Source organism: Varroa destructor, unplaced genomic scaffold, assembly GCF_002443255.2.
Source record: "Varroa destructor unplaced genomic scaffold, Vdes_3.0 BEIS01000007.1, whole genome shotgun sequence".
Classification (NCBI taxonomy): Eukaryota; Metazoa; Arthropoda; class Arachnida; order Mesostigmata; family Varroidae; genus Varroa; species Varroa destructor.
The window spans coordinates 17720023-17741359 of record NW_019211460.1 but is presented as its reverse complement, the minus strand read 5'-3'; the positions used below and the strand labels follow the sequence as shown (position 1 = coordinate 17741359).

Genomic DNA, 21337 nt, shown 5'->3' with positions numbered 1-21337 from the left:
CATTGTAAAATTAATTTGGAACTTCGCCAGTTTTATGCAAGGAATATTCCTTCAAAAGGGAATATGCTATGGCCACTTTTCCATAGCATGAAAGTTGTTCGAGTTTTCACGGTAGCTTTGAAACTAGCTGATCGGTGAACTAGCTTTACTACTAGGTCTAAAAACAGGGGCACAAGACCTGGTAAATTCTTTGCATAACAGTCGTCACTTATGAGAGAGAAGAACAACATACTCCATTACGTACTAATCTGAGAGCTTGTTATAACAAAAGGGAATGAATGTTTCCTTTGATAAGCAGAGCATTTTATGACTATATTATTAAACGGGAAACTCGTCCGCAAAAAGTAGATGCATTAGTCCAACTGGCTTGCTACATCGGCTGGCGCTTTCTAAATTTAATAACAGACGTAGTAGCCATAGCCAGGGTCCGCAGTTGCTCGATCGTTATTAATTATCGAAATTAATTATATTATATCGATCGAATTAGTTAGTAGCGGGCTCAGATGGCATACTCAAATACTCAAGTCATAACGGCTTCTATTGGGCATAAAACGGATACATTGTAGAATCAACCGGGTCATTTACGAGAGCTTATTTTAAAACGTAACGACTAAAGTAATTTTTATGGAATACTTTGATAGAATATACCTATATATATATATATATATATATATATATATAGGAATACCTTGAAGAAAAATAATGTAAAATAGATAATTATACCAACCTAGACTTTTTTAAACTTTACGAAGTGTTAAATATTTTAACATATTTTAACAAAAAAATATTACGAAAAATAGCGGCAAAGCGAATATTCCTGTATCTATTCCACTCTTCACCAAAGGTTTAGTAGAGTAAGTTATGTTTTACTATTTCTATAAATTGTTCTCTAATAGAATTTAAAATAATTTTATCACCTTATTATCATTATGATCGAGACTGAACACAACCTATTTAACATTATTTAAATTAAACAATTTGCGAAACTTCCCACGAAGCTTCTACAACCTCCATTGATTTAGTCTCCATGCGTTCTCGATAAATAAGATTTTTATAAGAACGCTAGTTTGAAAGTTGGCCCTGATACTTGTTTTTCATTAGGGGGCTCAATAAAATCATTCTCTTCGAACAACAGCTGGTGAGACAAATTGAGACGAGGCATATGAGTTTACAATTTTTTCCCATCAAATACATGGCGACTGTACTTCTCACTATATTATTTATAGAATCCACGACCGTTCAACGGGCTAGATTTGGAAGGTTTAAGCTGGTATAATTTTTAAAGTGGTGCGGTTAGTCAGTTCTAGTTATTATGACTTTCATGACTAGAAATGGTGGATTTTTCTGAAAGTATAGTTAATCTACAGTGAAACACGGAGTGGTATATAGATGTCCCCTAACAATAGCAAAGCCAATTACGAGTAGATACAACTTCCCTAAAAACAGCGTTGTTTCTAAAAGCATTCTATAATGCCGTAGGCAGAATCTAAGTACGTGATATAAAAACAAATACTACTATCAGGAGAAGTACCAAGCACGATGTCAAGTACACGTGGCTCCGTGAGCCAACATTAAAGCATTTTTGAAAAATTTTTTAAAATGCGTTTTCATTGTTACGTAGCATATTTATTATTGTTTAGCATTAATGACACTAAATCAGTGAACTATACCCAACAAAATCGCGTTTTCTGTGGAGTATTTCATTCCGACGCACTATACCTATCGCTTGAACTGTTTATTTAGGTTCATGACATCAATAACTATTATATATTAACATCATAAATCAATCGTATTCCTTTTTATGACGCTTCCAGTAATGTCGAACGTCGTTATCGCCCGATTTGCTTACGACCATTAGCCTTCGTTGCGGGTTCTCAAACAGTAATACATGCATATCGTTTGCATAGTTACGAAGCATCTCAAAATCGGCGTGTGTCTGGAACTGTGAATAGAGAACGCTTTCTGTCATCTTGAAACGATCTCGCTCTTTCTCCCATAAATGTAGCTGATCTGACACCGTCATCGGTATGATGCCTTCTTCACGGTCAGCGACAACGCGATGACTTCGCGTCTTGAGGAAGTGCGTGATCTGGGCGGACGTAATTCCGCCTTTGAGCGCCTGTCGAACGCTTTCCCGGCTTAACGTGGCAACTACTAGGTTAGGGAAGCGGTACGAGAGGTCGCAAAACAGTGAAATTAACGCAACCTGCAGTGGTGAATCGGTATACGCGTACACTCGATAGTTGGTTTCGACGATGATATAGCCCTGGTCCTGTTCTTCATCCTTCGATCCGGTGAGTTCCTTGTTTGCGTCCAGTTCCTTTAAGCCTGACGCCAAACCAATTGCTAGTCGTGTTGGGTAGAACCGTCCTGAACGACGTTTACGCTGATAAACCAGGCCGAACTCGCGCAGATGTTGCAAAAACACGAGTAGGGGTTGGCTCATTCCTTTAATACTATAATCTTTACCAAGTGTGAGGAAACTCAGTTGAAAAATAAACTGCAGACACTCCACAAGGGAGATGCCACGTCCCTCGACGGTCGACAGATATTGCAGGATAAAGTACCACACCTGATCTTCAGTATCCATCAATAAAAACTGAAAGCCTTCCATTGTGATTAGGCTCTTGTTTGCATTTGTTTCATCCTGCCGCATAAGTCCTGAGTGAAGAAGAATCCGGATTGCGTCGTGAGAGATTCCGCTCTCCGCTGGTACCTGTGAGGCATCTCCAATTGTGCAAAACTAATTTGAATACTTATTTTGTTATTAAAGAAAACGAGTAAGAGGTTTCAACATAAAGACAATCAGACAAAAGCGTGGCCACAGTGTTAATAATCTTCACGTAACTTTAACTGGTTAATGACTTCTCTTACCGGAAAGATGAATAATCAGTTAAGCAAAGTAGCATGTCTTTAACCCATATGATAAAAACCCATATGATAAATTAATTGAAACAATTTACAAGGTCACAAGCAAAATCGGACTTCAGTTTGCGCGTTACCTCGGATCCAACCATGTAGTGAAGTACGCAATCCCACCGTTCTTTGGCATACTGATCTAAGAACTTCGCATCGCGTCCATGTTTATCTTTGTCCAACTCTCCGTACACTAACCAGGGATCCCCACCGCCAGCTAAAGCTTCTTTCAGCTTTTCTTGGAAGTTGATGTTCAACATCCAACCGGGCAAGCCACCTGTAAATGAATATTATTGTTTATGTTGTAAACGTAAATTATAAATAATAAAACGTAAATTTTTATGTATATGCGTGTTAGTCGTTGACAGTAAAAACCCGAACCAATCGTTTTAGCACACGGTACCATCTCGTGATGCGCAATTTTTTCAATCACGACGGCCAAACGCATAGCACTGGCTTCGTTGGCGTCAACCCGAGCTTTGCCACGGATCGTGCAGAAAATTTTTGTTATTTGTAAATTATTGTTGTATGTAATTTATTTTTCATCACCCCGTGATCCATTGCAAATGGCTAGATTTTGTTGCGTTTCTGTAGAGATCTTCAAATGGATTAAGAGAGTTTAGTGATGAATATTAAATTCCTTGATAATGTCATAATTTATTCATGTCTCGGTCTTGCTCAACTTTTGCATCAATTTTTTTGTGATTAACCGACCACTACAAGAAACATTCCTTCGCGTCGAAACGTGCGGAGCGAATGCGAGGGAACCATATCTTCCGGTAACACATCTTGATTATAGACAGCACATTTGTTTCGGGGCTATACAACGTTTGTGCCCTTACTGTTATAAAATGCAAAATATAGAGAATTTTTACCGAAATTCTATTCATCTTCAAAATATTTTATCTCAAGACATTCCACCAATTTTAAAACATTTCAGCTGCTGAATATCACCATCACCAACAACAAGGGCTTATTTTACATCTGTTAAAGTACCAAGGGAGTAAAATAAAATTGAAAATTTTCAAACTACTATATATATATGAATTTTATGTCGATTAATTACGAATATTCATTTATATTACTAAGTATGGTCCTTTGTTAAAAACAGACCTGGCAAATTAACTTCGTTTAAAAGGTGCAGGCTTTTAAGGGCATCTTGAGCGGCAATATTTTCCTTAACTGCATCCTGCACATACCATGAGCTAACTACGGCCTGTGGCACAGCCTGCCGAATGTACAATAGACGAATCACGTAATGGCGAGCTGTAAAAAAAAACCGTACATTCTTGTTAGAAACTAATAGCTTCCTGTCTAAAATAAGTTTCTGCGTTTGGGCCAGTCACGTCGTCATGAGTCCACGAACTCTTTGCCTTGTGCGCGTGTCTAAGCCCTAAGCTGCAGTCCTACAAAGCTCAAGTGACTTACCATAATCGACCATAATGTTTTCATCATTCCACCGTATTGCATTGCCCGCGAGGCAAAAATGCAGAAAAGAAAGCTTACAAATTAACAACTGAGACTAGATATTCAGAAGGAACTTCAAGAAAGAAAAAGATGCATGTTTAGCATTAATCTTGGATGAAAGCCTATTTCAACTACAGCACTACCGAATTTTGTGACAAAAACTTAACTTTACCTGATATGGACTTTTGCGATGTGTGTTGTTGCGAACATTTGCACTGCTATAAGATCTAAATAATGTCGGATAACCCTCGAAATGGTCGTACCTAATGGAGGCAATTTCCGGAAGACCGCGAGACATGTAGCGGGATGTCTGTATAATTGGTTGAGGATGGCCGACTCCAATGTTTGAAGATATGAGATCAAATCACGATACTGGATATTGGAAGACATCTAAGAATAAAACGGCAGAGATAAGTAGGAATTCCCACGAACGTAAAATAGTTAAGGGGCAACACATACGCAAGAAAGGCTTTCAATTGTGACAGGCTTACACCCTATCCTTGAACTTGGAATTAAGACTTTTGCATTTATCTTGCAGAAGCGAGTGTCATGGCCTAATTTTAGAGAAAGACATATTTAGACGACTAGCGCATTTAAATTTTCCCAAACTAAGCTATTTTGTCTTTAGTAAAGCATTTATTGGACCTTATTGGAGTTTGGACAAACTGATCATGGCAATTTGGAAAATAAAAGGAAACAATGATTCTTTAATTTTTTCAGTGGTTTCTTTATTCTCTCATCATAATTATAATATCATGGCAGATTGTAAAAGTATTGTTAACATACGTTAGCCTACGAAATTATACGTTTTTCAGTTTTTGACTATTGGAGAAAAGAAAACACTATGTTATCAATAGCATATAAACTCTTAACCGCAGCACCGTTGTTAAGATTTCCTCTCGTTAGCATAACTTTTGTTCTCTTTAATCAAGCTCAAATTCAGATATTGAAGAGCATTTGTACCTTACATTTTGTTTTTCTTTATTTACCACAAGTGTGGGGAAAATTTCACTTGCCCTTATAATAACGTATTAATGATCTATATGGCTGCTGCAAAAAAAATCGTCAATGCTCACCTCGTCGTGATTAATCCGACGATTTCATTTGTCTAGCAAATAAAATCACGCGCAAATACACTCTGCCAGACTGTCCCATAAACTGCTGCAACTGCGCAGTGTGAAGGTACTCGTTTTATCGCCCTTCGATCAGCTTTTAATTCCGAGTTGTAAATTCATACGTTCGCACAATACAATTTTATTGCCGTAAACACAAATAAATATTAACCGAATCCTGTTATTTGTTTTCTGCGAACAGCTGTGCGTTTACGCCAAAACATAATAACAACAATCTACTCATCCTTTGTTACTCACGCAACTACGTGACACATTAAAACAATAAGATCTTTCGTCATAACAACCATGTTGAGTCAATCGAGCCAGGTACGTTGTGCGCAGGCAACCTTCACACGGGCACCTCAGATAGACCCCATGTACTGAACCAGTGCTTGTACAACCAGTTTTCCACTTCCCTCAATATACCTCGCCTTTATTGACACCTACTCTGGCCAGCACGGCGAGTTGTTAGAAATGATATATAATTGTGCTTTTGCCGGTTCAAATTCCTCGTGCCGACTCTCTTTCTCAATTACTCTTGCTTCCGTCCATCTTTAATTCCTCAGTCGACATAGAAGGTTCGATGATGCCATTTATAAGTTTGACGCTACATAGGGTTTTAGAAATATTGCTATAAAATGGAAAAGCTAACAACACATTTATAGATAGTTTTTCGTCTCCAATATTCATTACCGGAATACTGTGATTCGGAGTGTTTTATGTCATATTTAGTCAGAGTATAACGATTTGCCAAAATGTAGCAAAGCTTCTGCTCTTGGCTGAATGACGGGCAACATCAAACACAGATGTCAATAATATAAACAAATACATGAGAAGCGCTTCGGTTTCCAGCGCATTCGTCGAACAGGGTGTGCAGGTCCAATAACCCACTGTCCTCAGGTGCTGTGTTACGCTGAACGGGAACGAAAAATAAACTTCTCTGGGAATTGTGGCGTGATGTGTGTTACAAATTTACTTATTTCTTCAGGTTATTTGTTCTGAATAAGACTAACTAAGATGTCGTGTGACTACGCTAATGGCCTTTCACCTTATGAGTACAAAGGTGTGTTCTCTGGGTGACCTAAATGAAGTCAAAAGAAAGAAGAACTGTTTGCATTTGTGTAACAACGTAACAGTTCAGTAGACGGTAACGATTAGAAAAGAATGGCTATTACTGTTGTTCGAAAATCATAGAGAAACAACCTTGATTGGTGGTTGTTCAGTATTAAATAGCATGGCATTTTTTGATTGAAAATTCAAAATATTTTAAAATTATTTACTGCGGGTACGAACGGGTTTCTGTTAGACGATTTCAACTTCAGGTTTTAGCGTATTATATATGGAACCGTGAGTTAAGAAGTTAAACCATTTCACAGAGCGCGTTCTCGAGGATAGGGTGTGCCAAAGAACGCTTGGGTAAATACACCGAACATGTCTTAAGGAAATACGCTCCTGGCAAGTTTCGATGGTTTTGCAATGTGTGATTCACAGGTAAATGCGGTCAGCCTGAAGTATTCGATAGCGAAGCGGAATTGGAACACAAAATATCGCGATTAGCAGAATGGGTTCAAGGTTGCAAGCATATGGTGGTTATCACCGGTGCGGGCATTTCGACATCGGCTGGAATACCGGATTTCCGGTAAATGGCACTTATGTTTTTATTTTTATCAGCGTCTACTTTGGGCAAGAGTATCTCTATAGTAAAGTTGTATTAATCTAAAAAGTTTCCATTTGGTTTAAATGGATGAGTAACCTCAGTTACAGTGTTAATATTCTTAATCTAGTTAGAGAATGAACTTATTAATGGATCTTCTGCCTCTTACTTTAGTTTCGTATTTACGGTGTCACCTATTAAATGCTACAGACAGTATCGTGCCAGACGACCTAGGGCAGAGAAAAAGAGATTACTCAAACTGCTTTAGCAAGCTGCATTTTCTCCCTCTTTCAAAGAAATGAATGCATTAATCTTTTAATTCCAACTTTACTTCCGAATGCTCTTGTCTTGAACAGTAGCAAAACGTTTGTTACTTTTCGTATACATTACGCAGGAAACAGTCCAGTTAAATATCGATTAATCGAATTTAATTCGCACTACTTTTTGCTAAAAAAATCACCTTCTATAGTAGTAATAATAATATCTTTACTGTCGTCAATTCTGTTGTATTGGTATTATTTTTAGTGGTCCAAACGGCGTCTGGACAAAAGAGCAGCAGGGTGAGAAGCCAACGATCAACATTTCTTTTGATGACGCTATTCCGACAAAGACACATATGGCCCTAGTTGAACTTCAGGTACGTTTACGTTACATTAATATTCACTGATGTAGTTACTCAATGGACTATTTAACTACAAAAATTAGAATACAGAAACCGTGTACTATTCAGTACACAGTCGAACCTGGTCGAATGACAATTGACGAAAATTTAGGAAAATATTGGCTTCATTTGCATCGAATAGAACTCGTACTTGCTTTCTTTAAAAGTGAGCTCTAAAAAGATGAGTTCATTGGTTAATAACAACAATAATTACTGATAATAATAGCGGTGCTTTTGGTTTACTGTAGCGCCGTGGTAAGCTGCAGTTTATTTGCTCACAAAATGTGGACGGTCTTCACACAAAAAGTGGATTTCCGCTCAGTCGACTAACGGACGTACACGGAAATATGTTTGTGGATCGATGCCAAAAGTGCGGCAAACAGTTTATTCGGAGAAGGTGTACTCGAACGGTAGGAAATGAGCTTGAAGTTAACCATGAAATCACTTCTCTTTCGCTTAAATGGGCAACACAATTTAATAACGGTCGTTTATCATCCCTTTAGTCGCTTCTAGCGAATCTAAACTACTATATTAATTAGTTTAAAAATATGTAGCTAACAATTGTAGTCTGCTATTTCCCGTTATTTGCAGGTTGGACAAAAGCTAACTGGCGAACCCTGCCTAGCTGAACGATTAGGTCGCAACGCGAAGTCATGCCGGGGTGGCCGCTTGCGTGATTCGATACTCGATTGGGAGGATGAACTCCCAACGGAAGGACTTAATGCTTCGCTCGAGCATTGTCGACAGGCTGATCTTGTACTTTGTCTCGGGAGTACTTTGCAAATATTGCCTGTGGGCACTATGCCTCTACAGGTACTGTCATAGCTTTCAGTAGTTTATCGTAGCTTCATCGTATGTTTCGTATTGCACGATTGGATCGTACTTGATCTACTGGCAGAAATGATGTACCATTACACATATAATCTAGACACGCTTGTGGTTCTATCACGATTCGTGTTATCTAAAAATATCCGACTACGATTGAGCCTACAAAGGGTTTTCTCATTTTTAATTTGGCAGGCCCGACGAAACAACCCCAACGCAAAGATAGTCCTTGTAAATCTCCAGGACACGAAACTAGATAAAAAATGCGATATGAAAATTGGTTACTATGTCGACGAGGTTATGGAACGGCTTTTTCAAAAACTCGACTACACAATTCCGGAGTACCGGCGCGAACTCGATCCGACTAAAAAGGATACCGGCGAATGGGTAGAGAAATTGCCTAGGCTTATATTACCGAAAAAGAAGAAAAAATCGGACGAAGAAGACGACCGGGGTCAACCAAAACCTAAAGTCAGGCGTAAAAAAGTCAAAGTGGAAATCAAGGAGGAGGGTATTGATGATGGACAGAACGGGCACGATGCGAAGGAGGGAAGTATCACGGCGGCCAATTATCATGAGGCAAACGGCAAAAGCAGTAATCACACTGTCAAGGAAGAAAAGATAATTCATGAAGCTGACGAGTTACTCGAACGCAATGACACTGAAGACGTGTTTCAGGCAGAGGTCGACACTGAATCTGAAGAGCAAATTGAGGATGTCAAGGTTGAAGATGATGATGAGGACGAAACAGATGCCGCTTGACGCTACTTAATACTACATTGGAAACCGGGAACTATGCCGTTTGTAACCTATCGCATATACAATCATTGGAAATACAATTCTGATTGTGTGATTCTTTGCTGTTTACTTTATGTTAAACGACATCGTTGTGGATGGATGTACTATAAGCTGAAAATATTTCCTTTCATATCATGAAGGAGATTTGTGGACTAGTGCTATTAAAATTGATTCTTGCTAATACTGCTCAAGTTGTATAAACGGTATATATATGGCAAAGGCTCCGAAAGCACGGAAAATCCCTACTGGATCTTATTAAACTATAAGAAAGAGGTATTTATGAAACACACCATGCAGCTTAAATAAAACGAATGTTATGCTCAGGAATCTTTTCACAGGGTTGGCTCGGAAGCGTTTACTCCTACCCAGCTGACCTTATGAACTACTACTGAAAGGAAGATGTAAGCTGAACCTCTCATCTAATATTCTCAATAAGGTTCTTGTAAATATCATTGCATATTTGAATAAATGCCTAGTTTTCATCATAGAGCTTGTTGTACAAAAATGGCAACAATTTGAATGAGTCACTTTATTTGATACCTATTTGCAGAATATACACAGAATGATATTTCAATTATCTGCGTGTAAACACTACTACCATTGAAATGGAATGCTTTCATCGAACAATATATATACACATATATTATATATATATTCAACAAACGCTGTTGGTATTTTTTCTGTCCGATATAAGAGAAGCTACAATAGGTTGAGACTTACTGAATATGCGTCTAATGAGCAATTCAAATATCAGCAAAATTTCCATTCAAGGATGGATCACTTTGAATATTTGCTTACTATATTTATATTGTCTATATGGTTCCTCCACTGTACTATAAATGAAATTGACTTATGTTAATTTGATTATTTGGCCGCTGTATTTCAGATATTATATATTTGGGAATTCTTATTTTGTAATGATTTATTTATTCGACAAGACGACATGAAAGCGTGTGTATGAGAACCTCTCGAGTGTTCCATCCCTGGTTGAATAGTTTCCTAATGTGCCTTTTCTCTGAATCATGAGCAATGCGATATCCCACGTTTCGTGAATTATGTCTACCCTCGAAAATTTGTTGTTTCACACGAGTTGGCAAACGAAACCTTCACTGAATGCGTCTTCAGCAGTTGTCGGATCATGACATTCGCATCCAAGACTAACTCAACTGGTGCCAACTTATACCGGCGTCGCCCTCGACGCCCTTTATTTTAAGTAAAATGCTGAGGTCCGCTCCAAGCAAGAGCTCCACAATTTCGTAGTCTTTCATCCTGAATAGTAGAGGTTCACCCTGAATTTGGCAAACGAGTATAGCACTCTCGGTTTCATTGACACTTAGATAGCCCACAAGAGAAGGGAACTTGTTCAGTGTTGACACATAGGAAGTTTCATAGGTATATGACGTGTTCCCACGGTAACTGTACGGTTCGGCGTGTGAAAAACACATGCAAATACCTGTGTTGCAGATGAACGGTATTAATCTCTAGTTTTTCTTCGTAGTAAATCGTTAAATAGGCAGTAAGTGCATATTGCATAACCGGACTAGCGGTTTGTCAATCAAAAATCATAAGTCCTTTTTTAAGCCACCGTTTTCTAAACATTTTTATTATAGCATTATTACTTTATGCAAAGCCTTATGTATTATTACTACAACATCTATGCAATTTTTATGCGACTAATTGTTGAAAAGATCACGCAAGCAATCATCTATAAGTGCTTGCTAGCACAGGATAAGCGAAAGGATCTAATAAGCAGAGCTCTGCACTCTTCAACGTGCCTTTCAGTTAGCTTACAATTTTTTAGACTCAGAAACTTAATCAAAAGCAATGCTTTTGACAGTCTGCCTTTGCGAACACGTTTTCGGCGCGATCGACATGAGGTTGATGTCATTCGGTCGCGAGCAGGCTGCATTACCTCTAGTGGCTCCTACGGCGACATCGCATAATGGGCTGAAACTATTTCTTTCTATACTGACTCATTCATACTTTTTCTTTCGTGCTCATTTTTTTAAGATACTTTTTTTCAAATTGATCATCTTGAAATTTGTCAGCAGCGCCATATTTAAACCGGTGCGAAAACACATAGGCCCTGTGTAGCACCCTCTCCCGAATATTGCTCAATATGAATATAATGTTTCTATTATTATAAAATACCCAAATGCAATAGCCCCTCAAGGGCACTACTTCAATTTCAGAGAAATCACCACCATATTTATAAAGCATGCTATGCATGTCAAACTTTCTTGAGGGTAGTTCTGGGCAGTACAATGTACCTCACAGAACCTCTCTCTAAGTTGATTCGATATCATTGCTCTAGGCAACTTCTTTGCGCATTTCCAATTGAATGCCTATACCGCCATAGTTGCAGTGGAAGTTATGCGCGGCAAGCGTCCTCCTGGGAGTCGGAAATTCCGAGTTTGATCTATACTGTGAGGTAACACATCCTCCTAGGATGCTCTGCAGTACAAGATACAAGGCATAAACAATGGATCAGATACATTGTATGAAATATGCAGTGTATAAGTGAACATGTAATAAGAGGAGGCAATACTTTCGTATTTGGCCTGGAGACGAGTTTGAAACAGCCTACTTTGCAGCGGCAGAAACTTCATCCAATTTGTACTACGCGTTCTTTTTTCGTATCTTCGTATATGTGATGACTAATATGTCATGAACGATTTGTATCCAGTTCCGGTGTTACATATAACTTAAGGATGTAAAATATGGTGCCGCGCAACCTCAAAGCAAATTACTGTTTTGGCAACTAAATACTCAAAATAGGGTCTAGTAAGTGCTATTGAATGTCTTTCTATACATTTTATTTGGAATTACCACTTGCGTGCCAAAGACCTTCCAGTAAAAATGTTTGCTTTTGTTAAGAAAACACTCAGTCAAGCATTTAATCACACACAAATGTTCATTTCTAAAATACATTTACAAAAAAAGATATTGAAAGCACTTTGGACTGGTCTGAGTAAACTGAAGAGATGATGCATCCCTGTGCAGATCGTAGCAAAAGAATTGTCTTGATTTGATGTCGTGATAGCACCAAATGCTTCCAGTATTATTTTTCATTCCTTTTTTTAAAGAGCTCTGTTATCAACAGTTACGTTACCTCGTATTACAGATATACCGCTTGAATTACATGAACCTCTTAAGCGTTGTAAATAAATCGCACTTCAGTTTCTATTGAAACATCACCTTATTTATGAATACCTCACGCTCAACTGTCTGTCTCTTTTGTAAATGATAACAGAGGAAATGACAACGACCTACAGCAGGTAGCGTTGGCTAGAAATATTATTTAGGTATAGAAACTTCTATCGATGTATTAGGATTCGTCGCAGTCTCTTCAATTGTTGCTAAGACAGGCTAGTTGATATACACAATAGCCACAACCCCTAAAAGTGCGGGAAAATGCCACTGCTGCGTCCCTGAGTAGTTTATCTAGTGATCTGTTGCAATCGAGTTCGACGGCATCGTGGGGTGTTAGGTAACATATGTTAAGCAAAAGCCGATCGGATGAGCAAGCGAAATGCTGAAAAATGACAATACGCACCAAAGATTTGTCTTATGAGAACGAGGATTCCACGATTCATTCAGCAAAATTGTATGCGTTTCTATCTAAATGTACCATCTTTCTACTTTCGTATATATATATGAATATAGGGCATAAGGCATCCACCATATGATCGAACGATGTTAAAGTAACGCTAAACCTGTACCACGTTCAGGGTGCTTTTCGGTAAAATTGTCAGTGCAGATTTTACATCAAAACGCAATTGGCTGGATATTGTTTTTATAGCGAAAAATATAATTAAAACAAGTGTATTAAAATCTAATATTTTGTCTGATAGTGAGTAATACGAAGATAGTTCAGTTGAACCTCAGTCAGATGAAACCTTTTACCTAAGCTTGAATAGACTGAGAGCTATGTTAATCCATAATGTAAGTATATAATAATAGAAACGTCAACTCATACAATTAGTGCACGATACGGATGCTGCATCGCCTAATTATTATCGGCGACCCTTTCATAGAAATCCTTTATTAAACACACAAAGGATCCATACATTCTGTTTTATTTCAGAGAACCAAATTTTTGTCACAAATTGGATAGGCAGTTTAAAGAAATTTGTCAGCCAGTTCTTCTTTTTTCGGATAACTCGGCTGCGTGCCCTTCTTCTGAACGCTGAGCGATGCAATGCCGCAGGCCTTACGAATTTTGTCTTCAAGTGGAAGTTGAATATTTCGAGCTAGGTGATAAATAAAACTACCATTGAAAGCGTCGCCTGCACCTGTAGTATCCACAACATTTGTAACCGGTTCGGCCGCAACCGACTGCAGCTTGGTCGGTTCTTGAGAGAACACTGCGCCTTTTTTTCCTTTGGTTATTATTACCGTACCGACCCCTGCAGACAATAGAAAGTCAACAACCTCTTGGTCGCTCAATAGACCTTGAGGTTCGCCCTTAATCGTACATACGAGGGTAGATCCTTCCGTTTCGTTGACACAGATATAATCGATCAAAGGAAGACAGTCTTTTAGTAGAGATTCGGACACGTTCGGAGCTGCGTTTACGTACGTGATCATTCTATGCTGACGCGCCAATTGCAACGCGAGTCGAATAACCGTCATTGGGGCTTCAAAAACACAAGCAAATACCTGCGTGGCCAAGCAACGCAAAACGCTTTTGTAAATTTTTTATCCCTAATTTTACAGCATCAATGCGGAATTGTTGGTGTAGCAATAATATGTTGTTTCATGTACCGGGATGTATGGATAGCAAAAGCAAGTACATATCTCGCATATTTTAATTTTATGTCAATAATATGTGACTTCGACTATACGCAATGATCACTAGGCGATTTAAAGTGAAATTAACATATTACAGATCAGAGCTTTACGGGCACTCGATCTGGTATTTGTTCAGTATATACTATGAGCTTGCTTAAGCTAGCCATCAACTTATTACTAAGTTAGCTTACGTCTCGTGGAAAACGCACGTATTCTGATCTTGCACTTAACATATGCGTTTAGCGCTGGCACACAAACAACATGAAGCACAGGATATATAGCTGTTACTGAAATAGTTGACCAGGCCTGCTGGGGCCAAAGACCTACCTTTGCCCTCTTAAACATACTCTCAGCACTTTTAATATCAGTTTCGGCAATGCGGTCAAGGCAGCCCGGAAAGTAGACGATTGAATTTTCGCCGCTGTCTGCTACTGTAATGTTAGCTATGGGGCTAGAACAGTTCTTCTCAACTGTGACATGACGGACGTTGATGCCGATGGCTTCGAGGTGTTTCAAGTAATTCTGACCAAAGTAGTCGTCACCTAATTTGCTTATGAGAATCGTATGTACTCCGAGTAACACACACATATACGCGGAGTTCGCAGCTTTGCCTAAATAGAAATAGTACAACGCTTAGTCAATTAACTTTTATGTATTATAGTGCCAATGATATGTACTTAGAAAATTCAAAATAATCTAATTTAGAACGATATGTAAGAAGCAAGATACTAGCGATGGCTTAAGTTGGAGAAATTCGAGGCGAAACGTAGCATAGTTCAGGCTATTTAAATATGTACCTCCATAGCCGTACTGGAAAAGTTTAGCCACAACAGTTTCACCGGGAACTGGCAAACGCGGTGTATACACGGTAAAATCGGTCACACATCCTCCCAAAACGATCACCTCTGGATTCATGTTCAATTGACTAATTTAGGAAACTCTGTAACAAATTCGAAAAATTACACTATTAGAACTAGAAACTTAACAAGATGGTATGTTATAATCATGTAAATGGGTTTACTAAATACTAAGAAGATCAACGACGACTCAAATCACATTGTCTGATGGGGTAGTGAAATCAACGGTACTAACAAAAGCGCTGTGCCTGAGAAATTTGCCTGCCTCAAGTTTTTAACCATACAGATTTTTAACTCCGTGGTTATTCCACATTGGTTGCATTATTAGGACTTCAGAAGCTGAGCCCAGGATTTGTCCTCCATCAAGTTTCTTCTGTGTACTTAATCGTTTAACTAAACAGTTAGCTGCGGCAATGCAGCCCCCATTAGTCCACTAAACTCGGTTCTGCCAGCGTTTCAACTAAAAGAAGTAAAAATCTCTAGTAACCTTTGTCTCACAGCACCCATAATACTACCTCTGCAAATTAACTTCAATTCAAGAAACCGTCTGTTACTTTGCTAAGTAAACACATGGTTTTCTCATACCCGTATCCCCCGTTTCGACAAAACAGCTGATCGCTGTGTGCGGGCGTATTTGGACAGGAACCCAATGACAGTTGGGTTGACAGTTTCATTGAGCACCACAGAGGGCGCCTCAAACTGTCACTAAATGGCTAATGAAGATAATCCAATGGACATCACACGACAAAGGAGTTATTGGAAAAGCTCCGTAGCAAGTGAATCAAGTCCCTTTGTCTCTGAGCAAACGTTAGCGAACAGCAAGGAAAGCGGGAGCGTTTGATGTACGTATATAGCACACGCGAAATTTGGTACAATGCCGATAACGCGCAACGAAACCGAACTGATAATTGGTTAACAAATTTAATCATACACAATGCTTTCTTTGTTGTAGAAGGTGTTGAGGTTTTCACGTAATCATTGCTTAGAAAAAAAGCTAGCTAGATTGACCTTTTGTAATACATAAAATTCATTTACTAATTTGCTTTATATTATGCCTAAAGTCAATGGTAACATACTGTTTCTTGTCGAAAAGCTTCAAATCATCAAGGGGAAGTATACGTTAATACATGGCTAACATCGTTTCTACCACTGAAGCGAATGCTTTACCCCGTTTTGTCCTTCCTGTTAGATGCACGGTCGGAAAGGAGACATTTATCGATATTGGCATTATCAGTGCCCAGTTGGCTTTTTTCAACGACTGTTTACAGTTTGCGTGTTACTTTGCTATGGCTCCCCTTTGCTAGGGCGCCACAACCGATAAGTGACGGGACCCGTAAGTCATCGAGCGCTTGCTACGCTATCAAAGCTACAGATATCGTTAGATTTTGCTAATCAGGGATATTTGGATATGCGATTGTGCTCTATTTATGTTTATATTTATTATCCTAATGATTTCATTTCTGCCGCGAATTATGCATAACTACTTAATATATAAGTAACCCATATAAGGGTTGCTAGTAAATGTTTCCACTTTTACGTACGATACTACCATGAAGAATCGCTTTATAGTTAGATATCTAATTTATACTAGGACTGCTACTGTTACTTTATAATCGAAGAAAATTTTTGTATCATTTGCTACCCTTCGGTTTTTTGTGATGTCATCGATGCTTCAGGTGCGACACGAGTGTTCGTGCGTACTGTTAAACCGAGGAAGCAGTTGGTGATTGCTTTGATGCAAGGGCGGCCAGATAGTCATCGGTTGATGGTGGTCATAGGCAATTTGTAAAGTCGTGAATTGTCCTAATAACACGCAGTGGAAATCGTAAGTTGCTGAAACTATCAAAAAGTCGACGCAGTACCTGTGCCTACATTACATCATTGCGTTCAATCGAGCGACAACAAATTGAAGACATAGCGATTACACTTCTTCTTATAACCGAATACAGACGGACTGTTCCAAGAAAATCTTTAGTTTTAGCGTCAAAAAGGTATCCTCCTAAAGTGTGTCGTTTTGATGCAGTCGAAGGGCGTCATAAACCTAAACGTTTCGTATCTCGAACGTGTAACTACTGGACACGCATTGCTCGACCCTCAGTGTAAAAATGACAGAGACTTAGACAGATTGACCTCTACCATGTACAATTCATATCTCAAAACTATGATCTGAAAAACACACTGAATATTAGTATCACTCCGTTCTTCAACAAAAATTTTGCTTGGAATTTATCGTTGAATCCTAAATGCTCTGCTCTTTGCTTTTATGTTACTGCCTATATTATGCTGTATAAATCGTTTAACCTTTTTTTTAAGAGACAGGTAAGGAAACCCTGTGAAACGGTGGCCTTTACGAGCTTCCGACAATACCAACACGATTTGGTAAATCTCGAAAAAAACGACCGTATAAATATAATGATCAGAAAGACGCCGCCTTCCCTTAATCTGTTAGCACCATGTGTATTCGAAAGGCTTTGAAGGCGAGAAACAATGGAAGTGTAAAAAAAACCACCTTTAGAGTAATAGCAACATCACCAATGGAACTGCGTGAAAAATATCTCTCCGATTCGATGTTGATTTTCAATGCAATGCATGACCGCTATTAAATAACTATCTTAACTTCGTGCGAGCTTGTATTCGGTTATTTTTTTGTTGTTTCCAATGCCAGTCTGCAATTGTACAGATGAAGCCGGTCACCGAGATCATACAGCTTAAATAAAATTGTAGATAGAAAAACGGTTATTTACGAGTATTCTTTATCATGCCCATCGAACGCTGGTCAAAATTCTAAATTAACCAATGACAGCCTGCCTAATTATGCAGAGTAATAGGCTGTAACCGTTACTTTCATCAGAACATCCTAAAATAGCGGCGATGTACCTTGAAACGGTGATTTCGCGCGTGTCCATTCGAAATTGTCTCGTGATCTCTATAGAATTGTCTTGCAGTTTTTGCTGTTAGTGCTAGCGCTACTTCCTGCTGTGTGAACTAAAACCCCTAAATGGTTGTATGGAATGTACTGTAGGCGCTATTCAAGTAGCAGAGGGCAGACACACGCTGTTTTTTGTGACGAGAAGATCTGTATCCTTCTACGTTGGACATACAAAGCGCGCATTTCATATAATAAAAATTACACCTTTTTTTCCATTTGTTTTACGTATAAATAGCACATCAGTGTCTAGAATATTTTTGAAGATTCCTAAAGTTGTTTTGAACCTAGCATAGACGCAGTGCATTGGAACTGAGCTTATTTGAAACGCAGCACGAAGTACCGCCAATATTGCTTTCGTAAACGAGCCCGAACGGTTTTTACAATCGTTCAACTAAACTATAGTGTATAGACACCGTCACGTATCTACCCCATACATGTCGCCCGACCATTAAAAGGAAATATGGATAAAATAATCGTTTCTACCAGAGAAACAGACACAAATCTCTTTATTAATAGCGTCATTGCCTGTCAATCTGTGAAATGCACACAAATTCCGAACGCAATACGAACACATAAAGCAAACTGATCATGTTTTAGACATATACTGTGTTTTGTGCGTGAAATTCACCATCGGTTTAGTGTAATTCTCTATGGTAAACTACTCATCGGTATCGAACACCAGTAGCTGTGTTCCTGCTCCAAAAAAAAAGAGATGAAGAGGTCTGCCTTTGGACCTATCGACCAGGCATTCGTCGGTGAAAGTAAACGCGCTTACATCGTCGTGCTTCGTTATCAGCTCCGGTCGTGTTTTGCATTTGTGTTAACTCCTCGTAGTTCACCTTCGTCGTATGTGTCGACTGTTTTCTCGTTTGGTGCGGTCGACAACGCAGCTTCACCATGTTTCTACCCCTCAGGAATAGCTTCAGAGTTACGCGAGTAACAGTTACTAGTAAGTGGAGTCAGATTTCAGAGCAAGGTTGCTCACACCTAACTGTTCCCCTGTATTCGGCGGGCTCATCTGTAAGCGTGTTACTTCGGGGGGTCCATGAATGGGCCAAGCCAGCATTCGCAAATTAACAATGAGGGGAGCTGCGTAAATTGGAGGTTTGACTCTTTTATTGATGATGTACTGGAACGAAAGGTTAAACTGATAGCCTCAGCGTGTATTCGATGCAAGCTTGATATAAATCATTAGACCAGTTACGATATAAAACAAATAAAGGCCAGTTAGATAGGACATCCTTTTATTAAAAGGCTTAGCCAAACGGTCGGTCTATTTGTTCTACTTTCTATTCGATATCCTAGTGAAAAGCGAGTGCAGTAAACACGAAATTTAGGATGTCATATGTCAATATCCGGTATCCAGACAGGTTAAAGACGCTGTTTTATAAGAAACCCAGATGCATGGACCAGTTTATTGTTGAAAAACAGCTAGAGAGGATTCGAACACGCAAAAGCTTCAACATGTCGCTCCGATTAGCGGCACTATATCAGCATTATGCAGCATCATAATTACTGATTGTTCTTGTCATGAGTTCTTTGTCCGACTAAGCATGTGTTAAGCAATGTTGCTAAGCATAAAGCCTAGCAACATTGATTTCTTGTGCCTGTTCTCACTGATACGCGTCATTTATCAATAACTTGTTTATGTCTATTTTGTCGCTATTCAGGTTAGTTGATTGGTAAATGAACGATCTGACAGTGGACGTTTCTAACACAACTGCTTAATAAGTTTAAATCGTTTAGAGCATCGAAATAAAGTTACTGATCCAGTAGTTCGTCCAGTTGCCCACGTGAATCGCGTTCGGGCTATCTTCGAAGTTCGATGGCCGGTTAACTTCGCTGGATCATAATAATACCAATAGCAACAGTAGCAACGACTTACACTAACATGACTCCGGACCCGTGGATTGTACAGTCAATTGCCATATCGATTGCGGCAGATGATCAGTTCGATATTTGAGCACCTATCAAGGACAGTCTTTGGAAGCGGGGTCTAGCGAGCTCCTTGTATCTATCTTGCGGGCTGATTCCGTCGATTCGAGATTCTCTCAAGTTCAAGTCCCCATAAGCCAGCCTTGGCCGCTGTCGCTGACAGCCAACAAAACCGAGGCACCCGCAGAAGTCGAAAAGGTCAAGATAATGAAAATGCCACGGTCTAAGCAGAACGCTGCAACAATGCTGTCACCAGACTACTTGCAGTCACTATAAGTGAAAGTCTATCCAGCTATTGATGTTTGTTTGTATCGCGTGTAAAGGACAATCACAGGTAAGGAACACTAGACTAGCCAGAGCGAACGCTTCATCAGACGGCCTCATCGCCATCTCGATCTCCGGTTCAGATCCCCTTAGAGATAGTGTTGACTGCTGCTGCCCGCTGACTTCGCGACACCCTCGGTTACAAAGTCGTCAGTTCTCGGTGTATGGCTGAACCAGTGTTCGTAGTCTTGCTTGTAGCGAGTTGGAAAGTAAGAATGACACCAAGTACCAATCGAAGCTGCGGTGATACCAGAGTGATAACAACGAATGCGGAGATTGTATCCTATAGTTCCACTGGTATCGTGTTCTAATCGCGCTTAGCCATATGCTAGCGATCAGTTCTACTGCTGTTATGGCGTCGTACTGAGGACGGTGTAGCTCTGCCGTAATTGTATTTGTAGTATTAGATGAAGACTCGTTTCGCTGTTTTGTTGATCGGACTGTTGTTATTCAATGCTCAAACGATTCGACCAGATGGAGAACGAATGAGTGCGATGACTCTCTCATAACGCCATCAACAAAAAAGCATATGAAAGCTAAGGATGATGTCAAAGAGTTATGCTGGAATATGACGAAACAGGTCGCCACTTTGTCTGATGAAAGTTAAGATTGTAGGGGAAAAATTTTACTTACCCTTACCAATGTACTAAATTGGAAAAAAACGCGTCTTTAGAATGAACTTTCGAGGTTCGTACGATGATGCTACCAGGATTTGTGACATGCTTCATTCACAAAATCGGATATATAGTTCCGTTCTGAGCAACTGTATTAAGCTCTTTATGAACTGGCTGTCAGACCGTTGCCAAATTCACACGCAGTTCAAAAACTTCACCGCGGCCCAGGAAGGCCAAGTCCCCAAATCGACAGGAACTTTGTGGGCGACTGAGGATGAAAAATGGATTCGGCTAAAGCGGAAACCTCTTTACTTCAGAGCGACAAATTTCTTCAAACGGCGGCGTTGGCACTTAAATGGGTTTTCCAATAAACGTCCTTTCACGGATTTGGCCTATGGCTGCTCTACCAACACAGGCATCTGGCGCCTAAACTTGAAGTGGCAACGACGAT

General features: G+C 39.4%; 3 protein-coding genes and 1 long non-coding RNA gene across 14 annotated transcripts; 2 read left to right on the top strand and 2 right to left on the bottom strand.

The window, feature by feature from the left end:
* Positions 1–1604: 1604 nt before the first annotated feature.
* mrn (general transcription factor IIH subunit 4 marionette) lies at positions 1605–6031 on the bottom strand. Of its 6 annotated transcripts, none has more exons than XM_022813937.2 (5): positions 5460–6029; positions 4647–4773; positions 4030–4182; positions 3003–3193; positions 1605–2743 (listed from the first exon to the last, which is right to left on the bottom strand). In XM_022813937.2, exons 2-5 carry the CDS (start codon positions 4771–4773, stop codon positions 1784–1786), a joined length of 1431 nt encoding a protein of 476 aa, XP_022669672.1. In that variant the 5' UTR covers positions 5460–6029; the 3' UTR covers positions 1605–1783. The 6 variants fall into 6 exon arrangements, with proteins under 6 accessions (XP_022669672.1, XP_022669673.1, XP_086830650.1 ...); XM_022813938.2 differs by having other exon boundaries at positions 1605–2716; positions 5460–6027; XM_086974524.1 differs by lacking the exon at positions 4647–4773 and having other exon boundaries at positions 4116–4182; positions 5460–6031.
* A 284-nt stretch (positions 6032–6315) lies between these two features.
* Sirt6 (sirtuin 6) lies at positions 6316–10096 on the top strand. Its single transcript, XM_022813941.2, has 6 exons — positions 6316–6558; positions 6987–7134; positions 7675–7786; positions 8059–8220; positions 8402–8623; positions 8831–10096. Exons 1-6 carry the CDS (start codon positions 6513–6515, stop codon positions 9395–9397), a joined length of 1257 nt encoding a protein of 418 aa, XP_022669676.1. The 5' UTR covers positions 6316–6512; the 3' UTR covers positions 9398–10096.
* A 3400-nt stretch (positions 10097–13496) lies between these two features.
* On the bottom strand, positions 13497–16392 carry LOC111253843 (ribokinase). Of its 6 annotated transcripts, none has more exons than XM_022813944.2 (4): positions 16252–16392; positions 15025–15167; positions 14555–14838; positions 13497–14095 (listed from the first exon to the last, which is right to left on the bottom strand). In XM_022813944.2, exons 2-4 carry the CDS (start codon positions 15140–15142, stop codon positions 13556–13558), a joined length of 942 nt encoding a protein of 313 aa, XP_022669679.1. In that variant the 5' UTR covers positions 15143–15167; positions 16252–16392; the 3' UTR covers positions 13497–13555. The 6 variants fall into 6 exon arrangements, with proteins under 6 accessions (XP_022669679.1, XP_022669678.1, XP_022669682.1 ...); XM_022813943.2 differs by having other exon boundaries at positions 16161–16305; XM_022813947.2 differs by lacking the exon at positions 16252–16392 and adding an exon at positions 15670–15859.
* Positions 16279–17823, top strand: LOC111253845 (uncharacterized). The gene is made up of 2 exons (XR_002674836.2): positions 16279–16417; positions 16761–17823. It is a non-coding gene; the product is annotated as an uncharacterized LOC111253845 (long non-coding RNA).
* Positions 17824–21337: the final 3514 nt, after the last annotated feature.

Bases quoted from the DNA above. Each gene is read 5' to 3' on its own strand.
- mrn (XM_022813937.2), bottom strand. From the start codon at position 4,773: ATGTCTTCCAATATCCAGTATCGTGATTTGATCTCATATCTTCAAACA. The intron at 4,183-4,646 runs GTACGACCATTT...TTTTTTTTACAG, and splicing joins CCGGAAATTGCCTCCATTAG to CTCGCCATTACGTGATTCGT. The intron at 3,194-4,029 runs GTCTGTTTTTAA...ATTCATTTACAG, and splicing joins AAACGAAGTTAATTTGCCAG to GTGGCTTGCCCGGTTGGATG.
- LOC111253843 (XM_022813944.2), bottom strand. From the start codon at position 15,142: ATGAATCCAGAGGTGATCGTTTTGGGAGGATGTGTGACCGATTTTACC. The intron at 14,839-15,024 runs GTACATATTTAA...ATTTCTATTTAG, and splicing joins TTTCCAGTACGGCTATGGAG to GCAAAGCTGCGAACTCCGCG. The intron at 14,096-14,554 runs GTAGGTCTTTGG...TTGGCCACGCAG, and splicing joins GTATGTTTAAGAGGGCAAAG to GTATTTGCTTGTGTTTTTGA.
- Sirt6 (XM_022813941.2), top strand. From the start codon at position 6,513: ATGTCGTGTGACTACGCTAATGGCCTTTCACCTTATGAGTACAAAG. The intron at 6,559-6,986 runs GTGTGTTCTCTG...TGTGATTCACAG, and splicing joins TTCACCTTATGAGTACAAAG to GTAAATGCGGTCAGCCTGAA. The intron at 8,221-8,401 runs GTAGGAAATGAG...CGTTATTTGCAG, and splicing joins GGAGAAGGTGTACTCGAACG to GTTGGACAAAAGCTAACTGG.